The following is a 12,288-nucleotide window of genomic DNA, read 5'->3' as shown; positions in this document are numbered from 1 at the left end:
ATGGAGAGAAAAGCAAATAGACTCACGCACACATAAAGGGACAGAAAAACAGAGAAAGAGACAGAGAGGCGGATGGGCTGACGTACACACAGATAGAGGAGCGGTTGGACGTATGGACAGAGGGGCGGGTGGATTTTGGGTACACACAGATGGACAGAGGGGCGGGTGGATTTTGGGTACAACAAAGATAGACAAAGGCGGAAGGGCCGTCTAACGCAGTCTAAGAGAAAGACGACCAGGAGAACGTCCGCTCTACATGCAGATGGAAGAAAAGCAACTTTGTCAGCATCGCTTTCAGTTTTCGTGTATTTCTTTACCATCCCTTTAAGGATACCAAAAATTCTGATTAACACCAGAAAATATAAGAAGCTTACGTTGCACTACGAATTTTCGCCTTGATTAACTTACCCTATTTTGGCACCGATGAAAGAGGCCAGATACTGAGGGGAAGGGGTGGTTCTACACCTGCCGAGAGCGATACGCGGGTAGTACATAAGGAAAGCCAGGCACATCTCGTTCATTGTTGACAGGCCGCCCTGTCAGGTTAAAAGAAGGGTAGTGACAATAATTCTTGCATTGCACAATAATAATGTACTGTTGTACAAAGTTAGCGCAATGTCACTGGTGACCGATAAAGGTCATTGTTTCAAATACATTATACTCGGTTTAAAAGAATAAAATAGATCAAGCGATGTCCTCTGACGGTGTTTTATGTTCTTTCATCGTTCTACTCTTTATTGTAATGATTCCTTTCCTTTTAGCTGTATAGGATTTTTGACAGTAACGTATTCAAATTGGAAATAGGGATTTTGTACATTTAGCTGTAGCTGCACTATCCGCTATATAGGAGTGCCTACTATTTTACCCTGATACTACTCCTTACGACGTCGTTTCCTCCCACAATAATGCTGGCCGCCGTCATGCAGTATTCCTGAGTGTGGCGTAAATATCAATCCGATAAATAAATAAACTTACGAAAGTGACTTCGGTTCGGTTGGTGCTCCTGTAATCACATTCCATAGCAAGATGATCCCCCTGTGGAGAAAACCAGGGATAGAGTAGGAACATCAGAGATAAAATAGGAAAATCAGAGATAAGGTGTGACAATCAGAGAAAAGATGTGTAAGTCAGAGATAAAAGAGAAAAAATCAGAGCTATTATGAAAGAAACCGCGGTTATGTATGTGTCCATCGCAATGCCTATCGCCAATTATTCAGTACCATATATAAGATATTTCTGATATAAAATCTAGAAGAAATACAGAAAATGTTATTTAAATTATAAGAAAAAATAGAAAACTCCGGTTCTTTGAGCAATTGGTCTCGTAATGCTGTCCTGCAATGACAACAGAGTTTGTAGAGCGTCCGCTTCGGGACCGGTAGATCCAGGATCAATCCTTGATCGAGTCACACCTAAGACTTTAAAAGAGGAAGTTGTAACTTCCTCGCTTGGCGTTCAGCATGAAGGGGATAGTGCAACGACTGGTTGACCCGTATCAGTATAATGGCTCGGGCAGGGCGGCTTACTTGCCTTCGGTAAGTCGTCTCAGTGAAGCAGCACTAAATAAAAGAGCGGTGGAAATCCGTCCTGCTACAAGGAGGCACATTACACGTACATGCACCCTAAAGATTCCTTCGTCGTCATATGACTGAAAAATTGTTGAGTACGACGTTAAACCCCAAGCACTCACTCACTCAATGACAACAGCTCACAATTCACACATACAGTGCGTCATTGAAAATGTCATCCACCAAAGTCATTCTAGGGCATATGGTGGCAAGGGTGATACTGGTGTAACAGTGGGATGTTACAAATAAGACAGTATTTAAAACAGTCATTGCGCAGGAAAAAGTGACCAATCAGAATACAGGAAATCACTACATATGCAAAACTTTGACACGGAAGTGGCTGACTTTTAAACTTTAAAAATGAACCTGCACACAATATTTGATGAAAACAATGTTTGATTGTCATTTTGACCAGAAAAGCCTAGATTGATGGGTTAGCAAACATATCCGCTGCCTTGCGAATAGGAGGCTTTAGTGTTGACGATGAATCGAAACTCACCGGCAAGATTTTCACCTCTTCCCTCATCATCCTGGTGTCCTGATAGTTAAAGTCGTAGTTGTTGTCTTCTGACAGCACTGGCAGCTCAGCACCCTGCCGGAAGTGTCTCACGCGCATGGCATGTCCAAGCAAATGCGAGTGCAGCATGCTAGCGAACACTGTGATACCTTGAGTGTTGTCTCCCATGCCCTAAAGTAAATAATGTATGGATATGTAATAGCTTTATGACATGTTCAAATTTTTTTCATTTCTTCTCACGGTGATCAGCTTTATGATTTGAGGAAATCAGGATGCCAGGATAAACCACAGACTTTTGGCAAGACTAACGAACTTCCCCACGTGAGGTATAGACTTATCATCTATATTAGTGGAAGACGAGAACTTTAAACTGTGTAGACGAAAAACGAACATTAAACTGCGTAAACGATTCTTCTAGTGCCGTTGAATGCTTATTGTCAATAAGGTACTTATGGTTAGTGCAGGTCAATCCACACATTCCCTGGCTCGGATTTGAACTCGCACCACTGGTGTCCCAGAAATTGAAAGACAAACACCTTAACAGCTCAACTACGGCCATCTCCTCTAAAGTAATCAAGGTGTGGAATTCCTGGAAGGAAAGTCCTTCATGCCCAGGAAAAAAAACCTTTCATGTGCAGGAAGAAGATCTTTACGGACCGGGAAGGAAAACCTTTCATGTCTGAACACTTTCAACAAGCTGTTTTATTAGATACAAACCTGTAAACTCATGTACAGTTTATCATATTTCATGAAAAACAAGAGCAATATAGTTATTTAATTGCATATGAAACGATTTTTTGTGGGTTTTTTTTCTTTCTACGCATGTATAAATACTTCAAATATTCGCTTGCAGTTTGTTATCTCTTTGAATATTTTGACGCTTTGTTGGTAACGCGAGACAGACGGGATTTTATAAAAATGGAAACAATTAAGCTGGAACCAGACATGATCGCGGTCACTCACCTGTGAAAGACATTCCGGGTGACAATAACCAACTGTCTTAAAGCTATCAGCAAAAGGTGGGATAACTTGTCCTGTTCCGATTGTCTCCCCGACTGTTAGGAGACCAGCGTCATATTTCCGGAGGTCAGGGGTCAACGTGAAGCGAAATCCGGACGAATCGACAAGGCCTGAAAACAGATAGACAAAACACGTCAAAAACTGCGCAGCTACGACGAGAATTGGTTGTATTTTAACGTCGTGCTCAAGAGTTTTTCACTTACATGACCACGTTGAAAATTAGGGGACAAGGAATGCGGTGTGCTGGATATGTGATAAATCGGATAACATTAAACCGTAGCCGAAACAGTGAGAGCTGGTTCCTGTTTTGAGTCTTTGAATACACACCATTTGACTTGTATCTTGCGCTGTTGTGAACTCAGGTCCATCTGCGATAAACTGAGTACAAAATGGCTGCTCATACAACGTTCCAAGACTAGAATAGAACTGGATTGTACTCACCCAGCTTGCGTGCATCACATTCGTTTGTTATTGACTGTAAACATAGTCTTTATCTTACATACACTCAAACAATTAACCTGTTAGTTTTAACAGAAAGTCTGTTGTGATGCTACAATGTTTTCAGTTATTATGACATAATACTGTGTCCTATTCAACGTAATATCCTGTTAGTCTAATGAAATCTTTATGTTTAATTAATAAAACGTGTGTTATATTTAAAAGAATAATATGTTGCAAGAGTAGAAAATATTCTAGCATCATCCAGACAACATATTATTTTTTGAGTGTACAAATGTTTTATGCTCGTATCCCTAGGATTGTTCTCTTTTCATTTTAATATATTAATAGTATTCAGTTGAAATATTACACACCTTGCTTCCCTTGGGGATTGTCATAGTGAGTCTGCATCATCAATAACGTGGCATCGCCCTCAACGCCAAACGGAAGTCCGGCGTGTGCTGGGAAGATCAGAGGCTGTCAAATTTGAGATACATTAAAGAATTACCACAAGTCAATATCCCTGATTTGATTTGATTTCATTGGTGTTTTACGCCATACTCAAGAATATTTCACTTATACAACAGCGTCCAGCATAACGGGAAAACCCACAACCATCCACAGGTTGCTGAAAGACCTTTTCAAATACAACTCAAGAGGAAGCCAACATGAGCTGGACTTGAACTCCCCACGATGGCATAGGTGTGAGGCCTCTGGGTCATTGTTCTGTGTTTAGCCCACCAATCAGTAGGCCACGGAGGTTCCGTTAATAACCCTGAATGCACAACAATTGCAAAATATCCTGAATAGCCTTCTAGGTCTAAAATAACAGAAAATTGCGGTAATGTACTAGGTCCACAAGATATTAAAAGGTAAACCTGATATTAACCGTAGGTCCTGCAGACTAAACGGCATTTACTTTGTATTTGGATGAGACTGATACGCAGGACATGGCGACTTTCTCTTCTTTTAACTGTGATTTTTTAAAAATTTTTTCCGCTTTTGCAGTCGGATTTTTTTTTTAACAGGCCCCTCAATAAAGAGAATAAAAAAAACAGACAAGGATATCGGGTTGGAGTTTTTCTTTTTTTTAAGCGGACGAAAAGCAAAGAAAAGAAAAACTCCCAGAAGAAGATCTCATTTTCATTGGACGATTATCTCGATGCTCGAGATAACTAAATCGGGGCCCGAGCTAATGGATCTAATCATTTGGCTGCAGGTATCGCGATTTAGGCGAAACCACGAACCAAGATGTAAACTCTGTCGGTATGGAGAAATAAACACAACAGTCTTCATTCACGATCACATAACGGGGTTGATAACGGCTCAGGACAGGCTCTTGGGCCCCAAGAGTTAAGACATGATATTATATGTTAATTTACTCACGCCACCCCCGACGGCCCACGCTGCAATTATGTAGGTACACTCCCCGAGTTCTGAAGGCATGTTCCTGGAGAAACACTCATAGCCCGTGCTGACGGTTTCGTTACTGACGTTGTGGTAACAGTTGTACATGACAATGTGGTGCAGTTCGGACTCTAGTCCGGGCTGTATGACAGGCTCGATCTGGGAAAATAGGCATGGACAGTGATGAGATACACTGTAAGCTAAATATGCACGGTACACTCAACCTGGGGAATTAAGCACAGTGAGTCACATGATAGGCCCAAACTATGGAAATAAGCATAGACAGTCATGAGATACATGTAAACTCAATATGCACAGTGGACCCAGCCTGGGGAATTAAGCACTATGAGTCACATGATAGGCCCAAACTATGGAATTATGAACCTGGTGAAAAAAGGCACAACATGTGTGGTGATAGGCCCAACTTGGGGAAATAGACAAAACGTGTCTGCTGATATGCTCAGCTTGGGCCACCAGGAAAATTATGTATGTTGATAGTCTCAGCCTTGGGAAATAGTCTAAGCATATCTGCTGATAGGCTTAACCTAGGAAAATAAACAAAGCAAATTTGCTTCTAGGCTCAACCTTAGAAAATAGGCAAACGTGTCTTGTGATAGGCTCAACCTGGGGAAATAAACAAAGCATATCTGCTGATAATCTTAATCTGGAAAATGGACAAACCATGTCTGCTAATAGGCTGAACCTAGGGAAAGCTTAGTCTGGGAAAATGAACAAAATGTGTCTGCTGACAAGCTTAGTTTGGGAAAATGGACAAAACATGCCTGCTAAGAGGCTGAACCTGGGGAAAGCTTAGCCTGGGAAAATGGTCAAATATGTCTTCTGATAAGCTAAGCCTGGGAAAATGGACAAAACATGCCTGCTAAGAGGCTGAAACTGGAAAAGCTTAGCCTGGGAAAATGGACAAAACATGCCTGCTAAGAGGCTGAACCTGGGGAAAGCTTAGCCTGGGAAAATGGACAAAACTTGTCTGTTGATAAGCTAAGCCTGGGAAAATGGACAAAGCATGCTTGCTGATGCTGAGGAAAATGAACGAGACACCAAAAAACTTGTGGCGTCAAGTGATAGGTTCTATACGTATGGAACGCGTGGGCTCAAAGTAGAGAAATGAACAGAACGTTTCTTCTGATAGACTGAACTCAGGGGAAATGAACAAAGCAAGTCAACTGATAATCTCAGTATATATGATAGACTCAACAGGCTCAGTGGAAAAGAACCTTGAAGAACCTGTTTACATGTAACATGTCACAGCCTTGAAGTTTGTAGCACTTTTATATTTTCTGATCTTTTAATGCTAGACTCTACTTTGACATGACAGAAAATAGTGTTATAAACTACTTAAAATACGGAGCAAATAATAATAATAATAATAATAATAATAATAATAATAATAATAATAATAATAATAATAATAATAATAATAATATTTATTTATTTGACTGGTGTTTTACGACGTACTCAAGAATATTTCACTTATACCACGGCAACCAGCATTATGGTTGGAGGAAATAATTATAATAAAACATTTCCTTACCTTGATGACATGGTGTTTTTTATTTAATCTTGGAAGGGGGAATGTCTGACACCAGTATGTGGTTCGTTTTGTGGGAATGGTCACCTGTAACATATGGATATATGTGATAATATATTTAAATCATCCGATATCTCACTGGTGGCGCTGGTTCAAACCCGGCCTTGGCCAGGAAATTTGTATTTGCTCGTGGGACTTTGTAGCAATAAACGCTGGAATTCTTTAAATTATGGACGTATTGAGAGTCAGTGCCTTTTCTGAGGTTATTTCCAAGTCAAGCTGCGCGATGCATAAATAACATATAATAACGTCATTCACCAATAAGCGGGATTCGACTGCCACGGTAATCTCGTGAGAGCCACGGGAGTTTGAAAGTAAGGGTAACGAATGGCGAGACGGTCTGTCACTGTTTCCTCTTCAAAATCTAGTGTAAAGTGTAGAAATCTGTTGGCAATACTCCCAAAATCCCGTCCCTCTCACGAGATTGACTTGGAAGTCGAATGCTACTTATTTTTGAATGACCATATCATTTTGATTATGGACTACTGTCATTGATTATCGACAGAAATCGATAGAAAATAATCAACCTACCTGAGGGTTGAGGTAGTCTTCGTAAAACATGTTGGCCGAAGAAGGTGGTTCTTGGGGCCTAGCGTTCAGTAGGTACATGTTTTTGTTTCCCCGGTTAGTACCATGGTATCGGATAGAGCCATCTTTTGAGGGATCCACGTCACTATACGCCCATATCAGGCGTACGGTTTCATCCTTGGAATGGATTTATTTATTTATTTACTTATTCATTTACTTGATTGGCGTTTTACGGAATCCACAATCATAAAAGAGTTACCTCGAATGAGACAAAAATCATTCGACTCGGAGACAGCAACATCAGTCATCGAACTTTTGAAACAAATCAGTTCTGGCCCCGGGATCACGCAGCAATGTTAGACTTACGCCAAAATTTCAAATCACTTTAAGATTGTTATTTCTTATGTAACAAGGGCAAAATATGGCTTCACCACATAAATTCTGGGTAAGTTATTGTACAACAAAGTTCAGCTAAAACAACGGAAAGGAAGATACCAAATTTAATGACTGAAATTTTGACTGAAGTCTTAAATGACTTTATGATCCCAGGGCCCGGGGCTTATTTTATAAATCTACACTCTGTCAAGCGCATTTGCCATGGTAACGTATCTCTTCAGTGTGAACTACCATGGAAGTTACGCCAGGTGCATTACACAAATGTAAATACATAAATTCTACTGAATACTAAAGACAAAGAAAACACTAAAATAAAGTATTTCTCAGTTGAAAGACCATTAGACACTGTCAAGGAAAATGGTTTTATTTATTTTTTTTTGACCCGACTAAATGCATCTAAAACACAGGATTCGGTCTGTCGGGAACCAGAAGGGTGCCAGTGACGTCACAGCAGTATATCTGGCCTGAAATACTTTCATTAGAATCCAAAGTTTTAAATGTATTTTTGTACATCGAAAAATATTCTAAAACATAACTGTTTTCCCGGACAATATTTAATGATCTTTCACCTGCCCTGTACATTATGTTAGTGAGTTCTTTGCCTTTATGACAGATAATTAATAAATTATCACAGTGTTGGGTTTGGTTGCTTAAGTCAGCCCAGCTATTAATCTGAGTTATACTAGAATGTATTCTGTTTATATAACATAATATTCTGTAATGTTCAACATAGTATCCTGTTAGTCTAATAGAATCTTTATGTTGAATTAACAGAACGTGTGTGTCATATTTAACAGAACAATCCGCTGTAATAGCAGAATACATTCTAGCATCACTCAGACAACTGACAGTCTGTCAAAATTAACAGATTAATTTTGCAGTTTCAAAGAGGTTTTCGTGTGATACATCTCCAGTGTTAACGGTTAGATTAAATATTGGTTTTATCTGCAGTGGCTACCGTCAGAAAGTGATCTTCGTCTCCGCACAGTTGTAGTTTACGGCTGATCTGTAGAACGGTGTGGGTGCCGTTCTGATGACTGTAATGGAGAGTGTAGTCCTGACTGGCGTCTACCAGAGGCTCAGAGTGACCTACGGCGTGACGATCCTGGAAAGTAAATTATTGATTAATTAATTAATTAATTATGCGAATTCAGTTATTGTTATTGGGTTGCGATTAAAGAGAGAGAAAACACAAAAATTATGTTTCCGTAATGATATATGTCTGACACGTTATTTGAAAAACTAAAATTTATTTAGAATTGCTTTAAGGGGAAAAGGATGTTTGAAAATAATTTTTGTATGGTTGGATATTTCAGACCTCTCTATCCTATTAGTATATTTAATTTGTGCATGTAAATGAGGATTTGGTGTAGGTCTAATAAATCTATTTGTGGTAGAATTTAGCTTGTGATCTACTTCTATGCTTTACGAACACAATTATCCGGAAATAGTTGTCCCGTCGGTTATTCCTTTATGAAACATGTACTTCACGGAATCTATTATAAGTAAATGTCTACTAATCATTTCGTCCTTTACGAAACATTTGTAAAGCCTGTTTTATTTATGAAGCTAATGAATGTCTTATCCTTCTATCCTTTATGATGCCTATATCTAACACAAGGTAATGCATGGCCTCTTTTTGTTGCCTCCTTTGTGAAGCTTTTATGAAGCCTGATAATGAACATCCTCTCATCACCTTCTCCTTTATGAAGCTTTCATTTAGCCTGTACGCAGATTAAGCTCCTCTTAATGTTTGCAACGTAATGTACACTTACAGACAGGTACCCCTGACCAGTGACGTCGTCCACCCAGCCGATGACTATATCCGAACCCTTCATACCGCCATTTGGAGAGAACCCCACTCCGATGTAGCCCCGGGTCTCCACAGTTACTTTGAACCTTATGAACTCGTCATCGAAGTCCCATGCCATGTGGTACTTGTTGTCCGGGTCAAAGATTGCAGTGTTGGGGAGGGGCGAGTATGGCTCGGCATGATCGTGCCCGTGGGTCAAGAATACGAGAGAAAGTATCAAAACGCAGACTCTAATCACCATCATTGTGTTTTCTGGAAGAGTGAAGAGTACACTTGACTACTGATTGTGAGTTTCCAAGATATAAATGTGGTTTCTGCAATAGGAAGTTACCACGTGCGTGGTCTATCTACATATTAAATATCAGCACAGATGTATTCACTGTTCTCGAGAAAATGACGTCTAAACGCTTTTTTGTCGATGGCAGTATGGTGATAAAAAGTAGACCGTACATCCAAGCTTATCTCTTGCACCTTCAGACACAAACTCGCAATGGCCAGGGGCCAATTTTTACAGGTCTTCGTAAGTCATATCCCTTACGATTTCCTCATAGACGTTATATAATTTGTAGCTCTCAAAGTTCATTAGTCTATGGTAATATTAAGTGGTCAGCGACTATTACGGTGTTCATATCTGTACGCCACACGTGGAAAAGTTCATCAGTGTAGTTTGGTGGTTTAGCACAGGAAGGTTTTTCTCCACCCTGAAAACTGACCGCCGTCACAAAAGGCGAAAACTATTGGAGTATGGTTATATGTTCTCTGACTAAAGGCAACTGACTATACAATACGTAGTGGAACTAGAATATATCTAAATTTATCTAACATTTTAACTTACTTAAATGCAGCCGGACGGTCACTTCCAACGTAGCCACACCCTGTGCAACTTAGCTCTGTGTACAGTCAGACAACCGTCACAGCCGTAGCAGCCCGTGTACTGTCTATATCCTGTTTTGAGAAGGGCATCACAGCCAACTAACCCTAACAGCCTGTGCACTGTCCATATCCTCTCCTGCGAAGGTAATCACAGCCAGCCAACCATAACAACACACTGACACAATGTTTAAGCAACAGAGGAGTTTCGGGTTGGAAATAACTCCCTTGTGCAGAAGGTCCCTCATGCATGCAGAGTTATATATATATGGCTAATATATTGCTACTGACATTACGGTTGGCTGGCTGTAATCTGCGTCTGTGGACAGGAGAAGCCGGGCAGGGGGGGCTGGTCTATATATGCACCCACGCATACATCCAAGAGATATAACAGAGTAATATGAGGGCGGGTCATTGCTAGGAGACACGAGATTCTGGATCTTTCTCGCATTTGACAGAGAATTTGTGGATCTAAACACCAAAACAGACATTTGTATACTAGCTGTTAATAATCGCACAACAATTCCCAAAAAAGAAAATCAAACACAAACTACTGAAGAGGTAAGAGATTATATGAAGTAGGAAAAATAAGATAAGTTTTCGTTTTCAATGATAAAGTAGCAAGGTATCATCTATCTGATTGAATGAAATGAGTATTCAGATCGTGGACAATGCTAGTTTATAAGTTGTCGATTATCAAAACATTTATCTGAGTTTCGCTTTGAGTGAGTGAGTTGAGTGCTTGGGGTTTAACGTCGTGCTTAACAATTTCTCAGTCATATCACGACGAAGGAATCCTTAGAATGCATGTAATGTGCCTCCTTGTCGCAGAACAGATTTCCAACGCTCTTTTATCTAGTGCTGCTTCACAGAGACGTCTTACGGAAGGCAAGTAAGCCGCCCCGCACAAAACATTATACTGACACGGGTCAACCAGCAGTTGCACTATCCCCTTCAAGCTGAACGCCAAGCATGGAAGTTGCAACCTCCTCTTTTAAAGTCTTAGGTGTGACTCTACACTGGAATGACCCTGGATCTACAGTTCCCGAAGGGGAAGATGTACCACCTGTGCTAGTGAGTCCCTGTCTATAATGATAATGATGTGGCTTTGATGACAATAAGCGGTCAGTTGGGTAGACTATAACATTTGTTGAAAAGCACTGGGCTTCGCGCAGTATGGTGTGCATATCTGTACTTTACACGTCAAAAAGATTGTCTTTAACTTACCAAAGGTCGGTGGTTTACATTGCCATCCTTCTACCCATAAAACTTACTGGCATAGTATAAGTGGAAAATTCTTGAGTGTGGCGCTAAACAGTAATCATATCAATAAATTCACTCGTTTGAAAACATGAGGTGCAGGCTTAGTTCTGGCCTTCGGCAATTTGTGGCACTTGCCGCTCTTACTGTTCACTGGGCCTTATCGACAACAAGTGTCGTTTCTACTGTCTAACGTTGTAGGTTGCTGCGTAGTGCAGTGCATGTATCAAAATATTGACTATATCTAAATGAATCTCGATATATGTTAACAAACATGTCAATTGTCGACTAATTCCTTCAATTCCCAGTAAACCAGTAAATAAAAATGTATACATAAACAGTGTTAGTGCATGAAACTCCTAACCTTTCACAACCCCACCGTGTAGCATCTTACCTGTAAGCCAGGTTGTTCATATCCATATCAATATACTAAAGGACACACAAGAGTTCATCTATATTTGGCTACACCCATTTAGAATATTCTTTTTTAAGGTCAAGGACAGTGAGTTTTTTTTTTCACGTATAAATGAGTAACTTTGTTCAGAGAGGGATGCGTGACTAAGTGCTATTGTTAATCGCTGCATGATACTGCTCACAGCTGACCTTCCCGGCATGTTGTTCTACTTCAAGATCGCTAAGCTATAATGGTTTGACTGATCAGTGCGCGTAAAGTTGAAAAAAGCAGCTTTGGATATTTAGAGACCAAACCAAAACTATTCACAGATTAAAAGACAAGAAAGACTACAGTACTACGTTTGGAGTTACAATAAAAATGCAACAATTCTTCAACAATACATATATAATTTTCCGCAGTGTCGAAGACCGAGTGCTTACAGCGCCCATCTAATTACTGGAAGATTTA

At 40.1% G+C, this 12,288-nt stretch overlaps 1 protein-coding gene across 1 annotated transcript; it reads right to left on the bottom strand.

Annotated features, from left to right (window-relative positions):
• Positions 1-230: 230 nt before the first annotated feature.
• On the bottom strand, positions 231-9,414 carry LOC135463346 (DBH-like monooxygenase protein 1 homolog). Its single transcript, XM_064740605.1, has 9 exons — positions 9,259-9,414; positions 8,442-8,588; positions 6,503-6,586; positions 4,930-5,109; positions 3,918-4,020; positions 3,049-3,215; positions 2,068-2,256; positions 976-1,035; positions 231-536 (listed from the first exon to the last, which is right to left on the bottom strand). Exons 1-9 carry the CDS (start codon positions 9,412-9,414, stop codon positions 405-407), a joined length of 1,218 nt encoding a protein of 405 aa, XP_064596675.1. The 3' UTR covers positions 231-404.
• Positions 9,415-12,288: the final 2,874 nt, after the last annotated feature.

Source organism: Liolophura sinensis, chromosome 3 (assembly GCF_032854445.1).
Source record: "Liolophura sinensis isolate JHLJ2023 chromosome 3, CUHK_Ljap_v2, whole genome shotgun sequence".
Taxonomy (NCBI): domain Eukaryota; kingdom Metazoa; phylum Mollusca; class Polyplacophora; order Chitonida; family Chitonidae; genus Liolophura; species Liolophura sinensis.
This window is presented reverse-complemented; position numbering and strand designations above follow the sequence as displayed.

Excerpts from the sequence above, each read along its gene's own strand:
- LOC135463346 (XM_064740605.1), bottom strand. The coding sequence starts at position 9,414 with ATGGCATGGGACTTCGATGACGAGTTCATAAGGTTCAAAGTAACTGTG. Across the intron at positions 5,110-6,502 it reads AAAAACACCATGTCATCAAG|ATCGAGCCTGTCATACAGCC; the intron begins GTAAGGAAATGT and ends CTATTTTCCCAG. Across the intron at positions 2,257-3,048 it reads ACCCGGAATGTCTTTCACAG|GGCATGGGAGACAACACTCA; the intron begins GTGAGTGACCGC and ends TATTTACTTTAG.